The sequence below is a fragment of the Zootoca vivipara genome, chromosome 16 (genome assembly GCF_965207765.1).
Source record: "Zootoca vivipara chromosome 16, rZooViv2.hap1.1, whole genome shotgun sequence".
Taxonomy (NCBI): Eukaryota; Metazoa; Chordata; class Lepidosauria; order Squamata; family Lacertidae; genus Zootoca; species Zootoca vivipara.
Window position 1 is genome coordinate 34812136 of NC_142599.1, and position 17362 is coordinate 34829497.

Sequence of the window (17362 nt, forward strand, 5' to 3'; positions counted from 1 at the left end):
CACTCTGGGCAGCTTCCAACAGAATAGTCCTACCTCGGATCTCAAACACCTTGAGACTCAAACGTTTTGGCTCCTGAACACCGCAAACCCGGAAGCGAGTATTCTGGTTTGTGAACGTTTTTGGGAAGCCAAACATCCGACGCGGCTTCTGATGGAGTGCAGGAATCTCCTGCAGCCCATCGGAAGCCACGCCTTGGGTTTCCGAATGTTTTCGGAAGTCGAACGGACTTTGGGAACGGATTCCGTTCGAGAACCAAGGTACAGTACGACTGTATACAAAAACGCAACGGAGTATTCACAACCTTAGAGCGTTCTGCCGATAATGCCCAGGTGGCAGGGTCGATCCCCATATGGGACACCTGAATATTCCTGCATTGCAAGGGGTTGGGCTAGATGAACCTTGGAGGTCCCTTCCAACTCTACAATTCTATGAAAAGCTGTACAGGGCTGCCTTCAGATGTCATTATGAACAGCACTTGCTGATTCAGTGGGCTTTTTTTCTCCCATCTTCCCTGTGTTTGAGCTGCCTCCTCTTCCTGCCCTCCTGCAGCACCTCCCCCACGGCTTGTGAAAGAGGAATTCATTCCCGACTGTATCCAGATGGAGGTCCCGCCTCCTCCCGCGGCAGATCACCCAGGCCCTGTGATCAAGTCTGGCCACCCTCAGGCAGAGCCCTACCAGCCCTTATCGCCCCTGCAGCTTCCGGAACCACCCCATCCTACTGCCGGCATCTATCCCGCATTGCCTTTATCTCCCCCAGGTAAGTTCTTTCTTTTTCTTTTTGGGGGGCAGCAGCAGGGAGGAAGGGAGACATATGTGAAAGGTAAAGGAACTGTTCTCCGCCTTCTCTCAAATGGGTTGGATTTGTGATGGGGAAATGCAATGGACCTGTGAAGGGGAAATGCAATGTGACGGGGAAATGCAATATGCTGGGGAAATGTGGTGGATCTGCAATGGGGACATGCAATGTGACTGGGAAATGCAGTATGTCGGGGGAAATGTGGTGGATCTGCAACGGGGAAATGCAAAATGATGGGGACATGCAATGTGACTGGGAAATGGGGAAATGCAACATGTTGGTGAAATGTAAAAGAGAAATGCAATGTGATGGGAAGATGAAATGAATCTGCAATAGTAGCTTGCAGATAAAATTGATCTCTCGATCTCTCTCGTTCTTTCTCTCTCTCTCATACTCACTCTTAGGCCCTCCTGGGGGGCCCCTGCTCCCTCTCCTTCATAATGAGGGTCTTCTTCAGATCTCCAGCCCCTCGCACCCCCCAGCCCCTTCTCCGGCTCCCCCGAGCTCCCAGCAAAATGGGTGTGCCCCCAAACTGCCCTACCAGAGTAAGTATAGGGTGCCATTGTTGGGCAGGTTGCAGGGCGGATATGTTCAAATGATAAGCTCTCACCTGTTTCTTCTCGTTCTTCCCTGGGCCTTTGGAAGACTCGGCAACCAGCTGGACAGGGAACGGCAGCACCCCAAGCTACAGCTCCGGTGGGAGGAGCCAGGAGCCCACCCCACCTCCGCTCCCCACTCCCCAGCAGCAGCAGAACGGACGGAGTTACCCTCAGCCTCCTCTTCACCATTCAAACCATTACTGTGCGTCTTGGCAAGCAAAGCAAAAAAGCAGGAGGGCCCTGGATGTCTGCAGCACCGTTTTGGTTCCACTGCAGTTCACTCCCCCCCCCAACGGCATTATTCACCTTGCTGCCCCCTGTGGTGGAATCACGTAACTGCACCTGCAGTTACAGTGGTGCCTCGCTTAACGAATGCCCTGCTTAACGAAATTCCCGCTTAACGAAAGGATTTTTCGAGCGGAGGTTACCTCGCTAGACGAATGCGTTTTACGAAAAATTTGTCTAGCGAATCACGGTTTCCCATAGGAATGCATTGGAATTCAATTAATGCGTTCCTATGGGCAAAAAAAAATAAAAAAAAAATCCATGCATTCCTATGGGATTCGCTAGATGAATTTTTCACTATAAGAAAAGACCCATGGAACGAATTAATTTCGTCTAGCGAGGCACCACTGTATACTACGTTATACGGTCCTGGCTTCCACCAAAGAATCCTGGGAACTGTAGTTTTTATAAGTGCTGGGGATTGTTAGGAGACCCTGTTCCCCTCACAGAGCTACAATTCCCAAAGTGGTTTAAGAGTCAATCCCTCTTCCCTGGCAATTCTGGGAGATGTAGCTCTGTTGGGGGGGGGGTGTCTCCTTTTAGTAACTCTCAGCTCCCTTGACAAAATTACAGGTTCCCAAGATTCAGCTGGAGTCCAAGAACACTGTTGGAACCACAACTCCCATCATCCCTGACCACTGGCCATGCTGCCTGGGGGCTGCTGGGAGTTGGAGTCCAACAGTAGCTTTGAAGCGTCAGGGAGCGTCAGAACTCCTGGGTTCAAACTTCCGCTCTGGGAAGCAGAGCGAGTTCTAGCGAATGTAGGAAACAGAAGAGCAAAGTTCTTGGCATTTCTGTCCCTATTTGCCACAAAACCCCTCCTTGCCTTATATTTCAGGGCCTGCTCATCACGGTTCTCCTCCCTACCAGCCGCCAGTCTCCAGTCACCCTGGTAAGGGATTCAACCTCCTTCGTTTTCCTTTTTCTCTCCCCCATTCCCACAACGGCCCGGATTTTTAAGATGAATGCCCGGCTCTCCCCAGGCCCTGAGTTCTGGTGCTCGATCGCCTATTTCGAGATGGACGTGCAAGTGGGCGAGATCTTCAAGGTGCCCGCCAACTGCGCTGTGGTCACTGTCGACGGATATGTGGACCCTTCGGGCGGCGACCGCTTCTGCTTGGGGCAGCTCTCAAACGTCCACCGCACCGACACCAGCGAGCGCGCCAGGTCAGGGCAGTGGGGAGGGAGAGGAAGAGGAAGGTGCGTGCTATTTCTGATGTCGAGGGGTTGAGTGCCTAAGTGGCAGCAACCGGGCACAGAATGGGGTTTATCTGCAGGGTTCGGGGAGGAAGGCTTTAAGGTTTGTGAAACGGCAACTTTAGCTAAACACCGAGCAGCACAGAATCATGGCTGTTGCAGGAAGTGGGAGTCATTGACTGGCTGGATGCTGAGGAGCGGTGGGGAGGTACCAGCCGAGGAACCCCCAAGGGAACCCCCAGGGGAAGAAGGCTCAGAGCTCGGGGATTGGTGGTGGGATGACAACGAGCGGTCAGAGGGAGCAGACTGGGAGGAGGAGGTGTTGGAAGCTGAAGAGGCAACAGGCTTTGGCGAGCAGGGAGAATCTGTGGCAGAGAGGAGTCCAGAAGCAGAGGCAGAAGCAGAAGCTGGAGAGTAGGAAGGCCAAGAGGCAGAGATGAGTCAGGCTGGTGAAGTCAGGCTGGTCTTCCTCTCCTGCTGCAATAAACTCTCCTCTCCTCTGGTCTCCCAGAACCAGAAGAGGCATGAAAGGGTGGAGAAGTTAGCTTTATGCAGGCACAGTCTCAGATTGCTTGGGGGAAACCTCAGGAGGCAGCTTAGGCAGCTGTGGGAAGGAGGGGGCCTTCAGTCTCTGCAACTGCCCCATAGGGAAGTTTTTAATATTTAATGCTGTATTGTTTTAATATTCGATTGGGAGCCACCCAGAGTGGCTGGGGAGACTCAGCCAGATGGGCGGGGTACAAATAATATATTATTATTATTATTATTATTATTATTATTATTATTATTATTATAGGGGCAAGACCCACCGAAGAAGAATGGCTGTGCTTACTAGGCCTGGCACTCTTTAGCGGATTCTGTGGCAGAGAGCAGTCCAGGATCAGAGGTTGAAGCGGAGGCTGGAGAGGAATTGGGGCAGGTTGCTGTGACACACAGATAAATGAAAAGTACAGTGGTACCTCATGTTGCAAACGGGATCCGTTCCAGCAGCCCGTTCGCAACATGAAAAGGCCGCAACATGAAGTGCTGCATCTGCGCAAGCGCGTGATGCAATGTGGCACTTCTGCGCATGCGCAAAGCACAATTTAGTGCTTCTGCGCATATGCACAGGTCACGTACGCACCAAACCCGGAAGTAACCCGTTCCGAGACTTCCGGGGTTCGGCACGTCCGTAACCTAAAAAGATGCAACATGAAGCGGATGTATCCTGAGGTATGACTGTAGTTGAGACTGCATGGGAAAAACCCTGAGAGAGGAGGAGCCTTAGAGAGGGATGGGAAGGTCTTTGCAACTGTGTCATTGGGGCAAGACCTCATAGGAAGAGTTGCTGAGACCGCTAGGCCCGAGTTGTGGTTCGTTTCCTTGAATACAGTATAGATTTAACTGGCCACCAGTGATTTACTGTTTTTTTCTTGCTGACCTACACCTGGCTCAAGCCCTGACAGTGGGGGACAGGGAACCAGGCAGGAAGGGGAATGGAGTATTCTGTTTTCCAGGCTGCACATTGGGAAAGGAGTCCAGCTGCAGTGCCGTGGTGAAGGCGATGTCTGGATGCGGTGTCTGAGCGACCACGCCGTCTTCGTGCAGAGCTACTACCTGGACCGGGAGGCTGGGCGTGCTCCGGGGGACGCTGTGCACAAGATCTACCCTGGCGCCTACATCAAGGTCAGGGCGGGTGCTGGGTTTGTTTTTTAGGGCTCAGGAGAAAGAGGGTTGCTAAGCGCAAATCTAATGGAAGGACCATAGCTCAGAACATCTGCTTTGGGTGCCAAAGGTTCAATCCCCAGCTTCTCCACGTAGGGCATGAAATTGTCCCTTGCCTGGTACCCTGGAGGGCTGCTGCCAGACAGTGTAGACAGTATAAAGCTGCATGGGCTATTGGTTTGACTCAGTATAAAATAAAAGAAAATTCATAAGCAATGTAACTGAATCCTGTGTCTGAATAGGCTTGCTGATGTCTGTGCATACCACAAGTATCTTTGCCTGTCTAGTTATTATTATTATCATAATCTTATCATTAATATTATCACCTTGCCACCTTCCTGGTGGTACGGGTTGACAGCTGCCATCCTTCCTGAGCATTGCTCGCAGCAGGTGCTGAAGTTTCTAACGCAGAGTCCTCACTCCTGTCTTTCCATCCAGGTCTTTGACCTTCGCCAGTGCCACCGCCAGATGCACCAACAAGCAGCGACAGCGCAGGCGGCAGCGGCGGCTCAGGCGGCTGCTGTGTCAGGGAGCATCCCTGGGCCTGGCTCCGTGGGGGGCATCGCACCAGCTGTGGGTAAGTGCCAAGTGGATTCACCCCCACTGAGGTGCAAGAGCAGAAATAGGAGTTTGCTGTTAGACAGTGCTGGGCCCAGTGACTGGAGCGAGCCGGCCGTAAATCACACTGACCATGTTGGAGTTAACTCTTTATTAGCAAAGAACAGGATCTGCACAGACTTGGCCTAAGGAGCACAGGGACTCAACCCCAGTAGGTCTTTCTCGCCCCATGGATCAGTTGCTGAGACTAAAGGTCCCCACCTCCCCACAGTTGTCTATGTCTCCTGGGTCCTTCCCAAACAATCTGAGACTGTGCCTGTGTGCCTTGTCTTTGCTCCTCTGCCCTTTTCATGCCTCTTCTGGTTCTGGGAAACCAAGGAGGAGGGGAGCTTGTAGCAGGAAGGGGAGACACTCTTCACCAGTCAGACTCTATCCTGCCCTGCTTCAGCTTCTGCCTCTGATTTTGGACTTCTCTCTGCCACAGACTCTCCCTGCTCACTATGCCCTGTTGCCTCTTCGTTTCCCAACACCTCCTCTTCCCAGTTTTATCCTTCTGACCACTCACCGTGGTCCCACCACCAACCCCCAGGCTCTAAGCCTTCTTTCCTTTGGTGGTTCCCCAGTGGATTCCTCCCGCCATTCATCTGCGTCCAACCAGCCAATGAATGCCAGCCATTAAAACGTGTGGGCAGTTGCTGTGGGTAATGGGTTCTGGAGTCTCTCTGAAAAAGAGCCAATTAACATTCACTTAAGGAGTGGGGAACCTCAGGTCCCAGTGGGGACAAATGCACACACACCCCAGCCTCCTGAGACTCTCCCCTTGCTGCACCACGTCAGCCACACCCCCTCTCTCAAAGCCACGCCCTTCAGTGTCCCTTTTCCCCACCTTGGAATGTGTCCTTGAATTCTGATCATGACTCTGTCTTGCCTGGATGGGGGATAGAGAGCAAGGGGGGGGGGTGAATGAGAGAAAGACGGAGAGTAGAAACTGGTCTACAGTGGAACCTTGGGTTACGTACCGTCCTCCTTACAAACGCTTCGCGTAACGAGCTTCACTAACCCGGAAGTAGATGTCCCTAGTTGCGAACTTTGCCCCGGGATGTGAGCGGAAGTCGCACACCGGTGGCGTGGCAGCAGTGGGAGGCCCCATTAGCGAAAGCACACCTCAGGTTAAGAACGGTTTCGGCTTAAGAACGGACCTCCGGAAGGAATTAAGTTCGTACGCGGAGGTAACGCTATACCGGACAAAGGTTAAAATACAGAATCTACACATATCGCCCCAAACGGGTTTGAAGTCCATATTGTGATACTAGTTTCATAATTTTGCCCCGCCAATGTATCACAAATCATGATGTGGGTGTGTGAGTGATGCAAAAATCACAATGTGTAGAGTTTTCAAAAAGTGAAAATGTGGACACAAAAGTTGTTGAGCTTTTTAAGGAAAATCGGCAAAAATGGCACTGCCAACGAGGGTTGCCACATGTCCAGGTTTTTCCAAACATTTCGCCAGTTTTCACCCAGACACTGCTTCCGATTGCAGTATTTCGGGTATGTCTAGGAAATTCCGGGCGTATGGCAACCATAGCTGCCAAGTTATCCCTTTTTTTAAAGGGATTTTCCCTTATGCTGAATAGGCTTCCTCGCGAGAAAAGGGAAAACTTGGCAGCTATGATGGCAACCCTACGAAGCGGGGGGGGGGGGAACGACAAGCCAGTACCTCTATGGAACTCTGTCCTTACGCAGCCAAGCCTTGCACTCTTCCCTTTCTCTCCTGCCCAGGCCTCTCGGCGGCGGCCGGCATTGGCGTTGATGACCTCCGCCGCCTGTGCATCCTCCGGCTGAGCTTCGTCAAGGGCTGGGGGCCGGACTACCCCCGCCAGAGCATCAAGCACACCCCCTGCTGGATCGAAGTGCACTTGCACCGTGCCTTGCAGCTGCTGGATGAGGTCCTCCACACCATGCCCTTGGCTGACCCGGGCTCCATCAACTAGATTAAATTGCGAGGCAAGGAAGACGGAGCGGTTCTCGCCGATCCCGCAGCCTCTGGAGTTTGCAGAGGGGCTAGGATTGCCGTCGGCGCTGCGAAGGAGACTCTGGCCCCCATGCTCATGAAAGCAGTGGAGGCATTTCCCCTGGGGTCCCTGAAAGGACCGAGGGGGCGGAATTTGCCCTTGAACATGCCCTGCCACCTTTCGAGGGGGTGCCGCGACTTTCTCTGTTCCCAGACCAGCGGCGGAATGAATGACTTCGAAGGGTCTCACCTTTCTTGCCATCTCAAAGGACTGGTCCTTTTCTCGCCAGCTTTTCTCTTCCGGGTCTCTCCTGAGCGCCAACGACCCGGTTGCGGCTCGGCTGAGCAGCTGAGAATCGCCAGAGAATCACCATCCCCACATCTGAAAATCTGGCTCTTAGAGAGACATTCTTCTAGGAGCCAGTCCTACCAGTAGGCGGAGGGAGGCAGGTGCCTCTCAGGTAGCAAATGCTTGGAGGCGGGGAATGGCAGTGAGGATGTGTGAGTGCAGAGCTGGACTTGCAGCCTGGGCTCCTTCCCAGCCCCCCTAAGCTGGCTTGCTGCCCTAGGAGAGGATGGTGTCCCACTGCCGGCATTGAAGAGAAATCCAACCACGGGTGATGCTTCCCAGCACGCGAAATGGAGGGAGCCATATTGTCCTTTGCCCTGACGTGCGATGACATATTTGGCCAGCTCTGATTTTTATGCTTTAAATCCCCAAATGGAGGCTGCAATATATTACTGTATAATTCAGGGGTCAGCAAACTTTTTCAGCAGGGGGCTGGTCCACTGTCCCTCAGACCTTGTGGGGGGCTGGACTATATTTGGGGGGGGGGGGAAGATGAACGAATTCCTATGCCCCACAAATAACCCAGAGATGCATTTTAAATAAAAGGACACATTCTACTCATGTAAAAACATGCTGATTCCCGGACCGTCAGCGGGCCGGATTTAGAAGGCGATTGGGCCACATCCGGCCCCTGGGCCTTAGTTTGGGGACCCCTGTTATAATCAGTTAAAGTCATCGAGTCGAACGATGCCCCTGGCAACTTGGAAAGGAGCTTTAAAAGGACAAAAATGAAGCACTTGCAAAGTTGGGAACCTCTGACCCTCTAGATGAGGTTGAATGGCAACTCCTATAGGCCCCAACAAGCATGGCCCAGTGGCCAGGGATGATGGGAGTTGTAGTTCAACAATGCCTGGAAGGTCAAAGATTTCCCCCCCCCCACCTTTTATAAAGGGTTGCAATCAACTAACTCCAACTCAAAGTAGACCCGTTGAAATCTGTGGGCTTTCATTTGTCATTACTGTTGATTTCAAGTGGTCTTACTCTTCCGTGGGACTTGTATCCCACCCACCCCATCTGCAGATGGTGAGCACAGTCACGTCGTAACGAAAACCTCTAAAACGCCGCCTGCCAAAATGCGGTCCTCCATCATCTGGCCAAGCCAAAATGTTTGCTTCTTGACTCAGAAGCAGTGTTTCCCTACCCCCATGCAGATTCCGTCTAGTGAATGTCGCAGGATCCATTAATCTAGATTTCTTGGACTGGGTTGCAGTTCAAAACACCAAATAATTTGGTGGAGGGAACACACCAAACGCCTAACTGATCAAACAACCCCTTTCAAATCTCTGGGGTCCACCACCCAAGCTGGAACTCTATCTCTGTGGGAGGCAGCTGTCAGACCTGGCCCCCAAATTCTGCCCCACGACACATCCCTTGGCTAGTTGGTTGGTTCCTTCCTGTGCCATTGCAGACTTAACCGGAGCTATGTGCATAGGGCCAATTCTGCAGGAGCTCAGGAAAACAGGTTGAACGTGGTATCAGGCGTAGCGTTTCTGGAGAAATTAATCTTTTGTGGCCAATTTTCTAGCCCTTTGTGACTGTAAGCAGTGGGGTGTGTGGGGGTGTTTTAAGTTGCATGACCTTATATGAAGATTGCAAGCTCTTGGCTGGCTTGGGAGCAGAATCAGAGAGTTGGAAGGGCCCCTGAGGATCATCTAGTCCAACCCCCCTGCAACACGGGACTATGCACCTGTCCCATACGGGGATCGAACCTGCCACCTTGGCATTATCAGCACCACGCTCTAAGCAACTGAACTGTCCAGACTGACTTATGGAGTTGCTTCTACGCTCATCATGACAGACCTGCCGGCCAGCCACCAATCTCTTGTGGCGACAGGCAACAGCTCAACTGGCGCAGCCCCTTTTTCTTAGCACGGAGATGAGGTTATGGGGGCAAAGCCTCATATAGATTTCTGGCCGTCAGGAAAGCCAGGAGGGGTTCATGTAGCGTGATCGCTTTCCTTTTTCTTTTGAACAGATGTCTAGTTTGCCAAAATTCAACAGCGGCAGCTCTGCTCCTTACGTTGTAAAAGCTGTACCTGTTGCACTTCCGCCTGCTACTCTGACCAAAAAAAAAAGAGGCAAGGGAGTCCTGAAAATGGCTCCTCATTCTGCTCCTCTGCTCCACAGACCTGTGTGACAGCTGCCTAGGTCTTTCCAGCGGATGTCACTCATGTCGTGACATCTCCCTGTCCATCTGGGACCGCTTACAGCAGAGCAAAGCCACATGGTAGCTTCTCGTCGGATCCTGCACTGCATAAATCCAGGAGCAGCTAGCGTAGTCCCCTCCAGATGTGGCAAGATTATAATCCCATGCTGGGGAAGCCTGATGGGATATGTAGTCCAACAACATTGCAGGACGCACAGGTTGGCTACCCCCAGCACAAGTAACAGCATATGTTGTTGTTCCCTCCCCAAAGGGAAGTCTGATACCTTCCTTGCCGACACCCCTGCAAAAGACTGCACCAAACACCCCCATCAGCCGTTTTGTTGTGAGACAGAGGGGAATGGTGCCACGCTGAACTGGATTTGCCAAGGGAGATCACTGGGAAGAGCAGGTGTGATCACCCCATCTCTTGACTGCAACGTTGCCAACTTTCCGACTGGCCTTTGTAGCTGCGTCTTTTAACCATGGCTTGATCTAAATCGAACAAACCACATAAAACACTGCAGCTGATAATGTTTTTTTTCTTAATTTCTGTGCCGTGAGGACGTTTCACCGATGTTTCTGTAGACGAGGGTGCTTTAAAGGTACAAAATGGCTTTTATATATTCCTGGTAAGAGGGCAACCTTATCCGTTCCTTGTGTCTTCACACAGAATAGATTAAGACAGCTTTTGCCAAAGCGGCAGGAGAGCCCTCTCAAGACGTTTTGTTGACAGGCCCAGCCAGCGCTTTTGGAGAGGGCATCCGGTCAGCAAAGGCTGGCTTAGGGCCTCCAGTCTCTGGCCCAATCCTGCCCCAATCCTGTGGTTCGGGCCTGGTATTTCGCACTGACATTCCTCTGTAATGCACTTGTTTGATTCCTCTAGGCCCTTTGTTTCGCCTCTGACTGTTCTGTCGTTTTTAGTAACCATTATTTAAAGGATATTTTGCTTTTCATGTGGCTTGTGTTTTGCTTCTCATGGTCAAAAAGGCAGCTGGGCTTTCCCCTTGAATTTCTGCCGCTGCTCAAAACAAGATCGGCCCTTCAAGATGGCCGTGGGGGCCCCCCCTCCGGGGTAAGTGGGGGGCGTGCCGGGTGAAACAGCTGGCTTGCCTAGTAGTGTAAGCAAGTTCTCTCACAACAGGAGCAGAGAGCCTTTTTTTCAGGCCGGGGGCCAGATTCCCCTCTGGGCGACCTTATGGGAGCCATATGCTAATGGGGGGTGGGGCAACAAAAGTGGTTGGGTCAAAAAATGTAGATTATTTTTTTAAAACCTCTGTGCACTAGGCTAGTCCTCCCCTATTGTCCATGTAGAAAAGACGGAGGCAGCAATATCAGAGTTAAAGGACACGGCTCAAAACACGGGTATGTGTGAAGCAGGGCCACTCGAGGGTGCAGTGAGGAGATTGTCACTAGGGCCAGACAGAGAGGCTTTGGGGCAAAATTTGATCCTTGCGAGCTGTGGTTCCTTATTTTATAGCTATAGTTGTGGCTATTCCGGTGAATGTGTCCGAGAGAGAGAAAGAGAGAGAGGACTCAGCTATACAGCTGCAAATAAAATGTTTTAAGTGTTTTTTAAGTGCAATATACGATGAGATACTAGATGGCCATGGTGAGCCTTATGGAATTCAATGTATTTTTTTAAAAAATGCTTTTAAGGATGTTTTTTATATGTGTGTGGATTCTACCACATGGCAGGAAGCGGTAGTGGGTGCAGAATCCTATATAGAGGTTTATAGATACTTTATTGTCATTGTACATACCGTAGTACAACAAAATTGAATGCCATCCCATAAAAAACAAAACAAAAAGACAATTACATCCACACACACACACACACACACACACACACATATATATCCCGAGAATCTCACTGTTTCGTTTCAAATACAAGTTTCTAGTCCTTAAGGGAAGAGTTTAAATGTGTGTACAGGCTGGAGAAATCAGAAAAGGTGGAGGAACAGCCAGCATAACTGACCTCCCGGCTTTTTCTCGCAATACAGGATCGTGGAAGAGGGAAAGGCTGCAGAACACCAGCCTTGTGGGCAGAGGATTCAATCCCTGGCAAGCAGTTCTACTGGTTATTGACAGAAATAAATATATATGAAGGCAAGCAGGTCTGGCTAAACTGATTTGGCATCAGGTGATAGGATAGGCCCTCCAGAACAGCCTGTATGGGGGCTGATGGGCAGTTTTTTTCCCATCCGGTTAATCTGCATGATATATACAGGTTGCAGGATTCTTAATGCAGAATCTGAATCTCTATGGAACAGAATGGTTGCTTTTAATGTGTGTTCCCCCCCCTCCCACTTTAAAGTGGTTGTTTCTTATTAATCATTTGAAACAGAATGGTTTTTTTTCCTTCTAACGTAGCTCTCCCTACCTTTATTGTTGCATTTATTTCTCGCCTTTGCTCAGAGGAGCTCAAGGGGGCATTTCATCCTCACAGCAGCCACGTATTAATATGTAGGGGGTGGTGCCAAACAAGCCACAGCCCACGGATTCCAGTAGGGCTTAAGCTACGCAAGAAAGTCGCAGCAGCAGATTTAAACTGCAATTCTTTTGGACTGCATTGAGAATCCCACAGCGTTCATAAAAAGCGACTTATTTGTAGCCTGTGTAAAGAATTATACATACAGCAAGTTCAGTCACCCGCCAAAAAAAGTGCAATCCTCTCTATGTTCTACTTTCAAAACAAAACAAAACCCTGTTAAAACGAAGCACAAAAAGCTTCACAATTAATACATTTCCCAGCTGCCTACAGACTTCATTTCCCACAATCCCACTGGCAGTGTTCCCGTCCTTCCCTCGGAACCTCTCGCGAGACTTCAGCTATCCCGCCTTCTTCCCCCCGCCCCGTTCCTCGGCCGTTCTCTGCCCTCCCGTGATCCTTTGCGGTGTTGCTCTCGCTTCCCTTGACCAAAGTTATCCCGGCAGGCCTTGCGGCTGCCAGTCAGGTCAAACACGATGGCGGCGGCGGCGGCGGCGGCAACAACAGCAACAAGCACCACAACGACGGCGGCGGCGGCGGCGGCGGCGGCTCCTTCGGGTCCGGCGAGCCCGGCTGGCCCCGCGGCCAGAGACCTCTTCGCGGAGGGGCTGCTGGAGTTCCTGCGGCCAGCCGTGCGGCAGGTGGACACGCACGTCCACGCCGTCAGGCAAGTTGCTGCGCGGCAGGCAGAAGTTCTCCAGGTGCAGCTGCTGAGAGCGGGGAACGCAACCTTTCTAAAGCGGCTGCCTGGCCCAGAGCAGGCACTTGATAGATATGCGCCTTTTGGCAGGTAGAAGTCAGCCAGGTGCAGCTCCTCTACCCTGCCCGGCCCCTGTTGGTAGATCAGTAGGGATGCAGCTTTTTATTTAAAGTGTATTTCCATCCATAAGTTCTGCAGCAGCAGAGAGCAAGCCCTGCTGCCGTCTTCCGAGGGAGGAAGCCTTTCCCATATCCGAAGACAGGGATTCACAGGATTATACCGTGCAGTGCAGGATTTACGTATAAACTAAACAAGCTGTAGCTTAGGGCCCCACTCTCTTGGGGGGGGGGGAATTAAAGGAAAAAATATGTTTGCATTATTAAGTTTCTTATGAATAAAAAAATCATTTTAAGTTAGAGCTTAATTATTTCACTATTAATATACTTCTTAATTGTATTTCACTATTAATATGCGCCTTAATTGTATTTCAGTTCAACAATTACTTTGATAAAATACATATTTTGTTATGTGCAAATAGCTTTAGATACCTGTTAGGTTCATAAATTACCATATAGCATATATTCAACACAAAAAAACAGTGACAGGTTGTTGTTGACAAAGGACAGCTGGACATATAAAGGGCCCCATTACCTTCAGTAGCTAAGGGCCTCATTGAACCTAAATCTGGCCCTCATTATACAGAGTCCATCTAGCTCAGTATTGTCCACACTGAACGACAGCGACTCTCCAGGGCTTCAGACTAGGGAGTCTCTCCCAGCCCTACCTGGAAAATGCAGTTGAACCTGGGACTTTTTGCTTGCAAGGCAGACACTTTTATCACTGAGCTTTGGCTCTTCTCCGGACTCCTTTGATTGGTATTATTTGTGGCCCCCTCACCCCCGATTTCCAGAAGCAGGGATTCCCGGTGAGAGGGAATGAACCTCCCCCCAGTATTTTAGTTTATTATTACTCTTCTAGTCCACTTTTCCATCAAGGTGGTGCATGTCATTCTCCATTTTATCCTCACAAAAACCCTGTGAGGTAGGTTAGGCTGGGTGAGAGGTCACCCCAATGAGCTTCCTGGCAGCATGGGGTTTTTGAAGCCCAGTCCTCCAGCATGAATGTTATTTTTTTGTGGGATAGTAAATTTCCATGGCATTCCCCACCCCCACCCCCCAGGCTGTTATATTCCTTTCTTGTTTTTCCTTGCAGGGAGAGTCAAGTGGAATTGCGGGAACACATAGACAGCCTGGCCACAGGTAAAAATATCTGCGTAGCAGAAAGAATGTTTGATGAGAACATAACTGGGAAGGCAGAAGGAACTGGTTGTTTCTGGGATTTGTTAAATACTTTACCCCTTTTTCTCCACATCCAGGAAGTAACAGCAACTTCAGTACTGGTTTGTAAAATATTTCCTTCCTTCCTTGTATAAGCTCATAGGAATCATATGTGAGGGGACTTAAGCATTGCCCCACCTGCTAGAGAAATGAAGCAACGACTGCCCCATATTCACTGAGCAGTAAAAAGTCTGCAGTGTCTTGTTAGAAGAGGCCTCTCTAAGCAGCAGTTTCTGCCCTGAAGGGCCAATATTGTTAAAATTGTTATTTATTTATTTAGTCTAGCTGAAGCTGTTATAAAAGTTTAAATACATTATACACAGTTAAAATAATTATTAACTGTCAGATTGTCAGATAAGGGTTTGCTCCCCTGAAGAATTTAGCTTTTCATCCCCATAAACTTTTCTCTTTAAAATTGCTCTCTAAAGGCAAAACACGACTTTTTCAGAGGTGTAGGACAGGCATCCCCAAACTGCGGCCCTCCAGATGTTTTGACCTACAACTCCCATGATCCCTAGCTAACAGGACCAGTGGTCGAGGAAGATGGGAATTGTAGTCCAAAACATCTGGAGGGTCGAAGTTTGGGGATGCCTGGTGTAGGAGGACCTATGCTATAATAAAAAGTTAATTAAATACCCAATTGATCTAACGGGGATATTTAAATCTTTGAATGAAGCTGCTCTTAAGTCCTAGAAGACTGGGCATACCAGTAAGTAATGGGCTAAGTCTTCAGGCACGTGGGCAAACTCTCTCTTCATAGGGAGATCTGGCAATAGCATCCTTCACCTATGGTAGCGTACATAGACTGGAGCTGCAGAGCTGCAAAGGCTTTTCTGTGTTTGATATTTGTGGTGCTGGTTATGTAGTGAGGGCGAGGGGTCAGAATGGGTAGTTTGGCATACCAGGCAGAACTGTGATCAGCACAAAAACAATGCTTTAAATAGATTTCATGTTGTGAGATGCCATCTCAAAGTCTAACAAACTCAGACTGTCTGAAGAAAGGTCATACTTATCAATAACATGTAGCATTCCCTGATTCCAAGATGGAGTTACGCTGTTATTAAGACTCAGCATCTCATTGAAAGCAGAAAGTGCTAAAATGGGCTATCCCCTTTTTAAATTTTAGCCAATGCCTACTGGCAAGGATATGCACTCTGGCCATCAGCAGAGGGCCAAGAATACGTTATAGTGCTCCTGTAAACAATCTGAGCTCTTTCCCCACCATACACCTCCAGGGAATAGTGTTAAATCTGTGTGGCATCTTTTATTTTAGGAGAAGGAAACAAATGTCGCTGGACTACCACTCCCATCTACCCCGTCTGTTGGGCCCTGCTGGCTGTGATCAATAGTTGCTGGAGGGCATGTTAGTAGCAAATTGGCACTATCCCATATTGAGCTCAGGGCCTTTTGATGCCCGAGATGTGTGTTTTCAAGGCCACCTTATTCCTATGACTGTAATTTGTTTCACATTCTGGATTTCAAATTGTCGGAACCCACCCTGAGACCTGCTGGTGAAAGGTGGCTAAAATAAATGTTAACAACCAATCCTAGATCTTGCCTTGTAGGTCAGTTGCTGAGGTCTTCTCCACCATGGGTGATGTGGAAATTCATGGTTCAAATCCCGATCAGACTCGTGCCTAAAAGCTTTCCCTCTCCTCTCTTCCCCAACTAGAGCTGTGCCGCATCAACGAAGACCAGAAGGTAGCCCTCGACCTGGACCCTTACGTCAAGAAACTGCTCAATGCCCGGCGCAGAGTTGTCCTTGTTAATAACATTCTGCAAAATGCTCAGGTGTGTGTGAGAGAGGGGTGGACTTTTTATACCAAACTTCCTCTTACGTAACATGTTACAGCTCTTTAAGTTGCTGGAGCTGGCAGCCAGAGTAGGCCCTCACTGCTCTGTGGTAGAAAATCTACCTTGCACACCTTGTATTGGATCCACAGCAATTCCAGGTAGGTGGAAGAAATGGGGGGGGGGGAGAGAGATACTTCTTGCCTGAAACTCCAGAGAGCTGCTGCTAGTGAGAGTAGACAGTATTGAGTCATTGGACCTGGTTTAAGGCAGTTTCCTACATTCCTGCCTGGAAACTCAGGACTGTAATTTATTTATTAAATTTATATACCACCCTTTATCTGAGGGTCACAGGGTGATTTGCAGTATAAAAATATGTAACTGTGACCATCGGGACCTAGAGGTTGGGCATTTAGAAGCACATTACTCTGATTCTGTTCTAGTTTTGGTTGTTCATTTGCTCTGTGCTCAACATCTCCTATAGTCCTCTTCTCTTCAGTCCCAGTAATTGTAGAAACATGCTGAGGTGTCAGTATGTGCTTGGGGAAAATAGAAGTCTTGAAGGTCTCCTTTGTTAACCCACTGCCTTCCAGATATTATGGATGGCACTTAACACTATGGATTGATTTAACTGCTATGATACTCTTTCTCCCTCGCCCTTGGACTATAGGACTAGCAGGCAGGCTATTTAGAATGCTGACCATTTTTTCACTGAGATCTTGTTGGACGGTGCAAATCCTGACTGAAAACCTATCATACAAAGGGCTGGCAGCACAACAATGTAGCTCTGCCCAGTTGGCCGAGGGTCTCCTACACCTCAAGTGGACTAGAACTTGTAAATGGAGCTGTCTTCACTGCTTATGAAACTCTTGCTGAAACCATTCCCTCTCCTTTACAGGAGCGCTTGAGAAGGCTCAGCCATGGTATAGCGAAGGAGACTGCCCGCAGAAAAGCCATGCTTGAATCCGGCGGTAGCTACCCCCAAGGCTCGCCCAGCAAATGAGAGGACCTTTGCTAAGGGAAAAGTGGTGTGATTTCCAGAACTGCCGTTTCCTTATGGATGCTGCCAGCTTCTAAGCACAACATGAAGCAAGATAAAGAGTTGGGCTGTTGGGCACTGCATGGTTCTAGGAAAAGCTCCTGCTCTGCGGACAGGAATTCTTGCATATGGAAGACTCCTCATCTCATAAAGAAAGGTTTTGGGCACAAATTTCCTATCATGCTTCCCCCTGCCAAGGTACTCTTTCAGGTGGAGTTGGTGCAATTGGGCCTGCTTATGGCTGCAGAGTGACACAGAATGTGGCCGAGAATGGTGCCTCTTGCTTGTGCAATAAAAGTTCACTGCTAGTTAACACGGGACAAGGCCTCCTGTGCTCAGTCTGTTGTACTTTGGGGGTT

General features: G+C 49.7%; 2 protein-coding genes across 8 annotated transcripts in view; both read left to right on the top strand.

The window, feature by feature from the left end:
- LOC118076190 (SMAD family member 4) overlaps positions 1 to 10601 on the top strand; it is a 31724-nt gene extending 21123 nt beyond the window's left edge. For 6 of the 7 annotated variants that reach the window (XM_088659865.1, XM_060269650.2, XM_088659866.1 and 3 more), the window contains 8 exons: positions 551 to 760; positions 1204 to 1344; positions 1445 to 1600; positions 2522 to 2575; positions 2667 to 2850; positions 4377 to 4545; positions 5023 to 5161; positions 6922 to 10601. In XM_088659865.1, the coding sequence (XP_088515991.1) occupies positions 551 to 760; positions 1204 to 1344; positions 1445 to 1600; positions 2522 to 2575; positions 2667 to 2850; positions 4377 to 4545; positions 5023 to 5161; positions 6922 to 7133 (1265 nt within the window). In that variant the 3' untranslated portion in view covers positions 7134 to 10601. The remainder of the gene's footprint in view (positions 1 to 550; positions 761 to 1203; positions 1345 to 1444; positions 1601 to 2521; positions 2576 to 2666; positions 2851 to 4376; positions 4546 to 5022; positions 5162 to 6921) is intronic. The other variant, XM_088659867.1, reaches the window with a different exon arrangement.
- Positions 10602 to 12518: 1917 nt separating this feature from the next.
- Positions 12519 to 17323, top strand: SNAPIN (SNAP associated protein). The gene is made up of 4 exons (XM_060269651.2): positions 12519 to 12807; positions 14053 to 14095; positions 15846 to 15964; positions 16863 to 17323. The coding sequence occupies exons 1-4, from the start codon at positions 12613 to 12615 to the stop codon at positions 16965 to 16967; spliced, it is 462 nt and encodes a 153-aa protein (XP_060125634.2). The 5' UTR covers positions 12519 to 12612; the 3' UTR covers positions 16968 to 17323.
- The last annotated feature ends 39 nt before the right edge of the window (positions 17324 to 17362 follow it).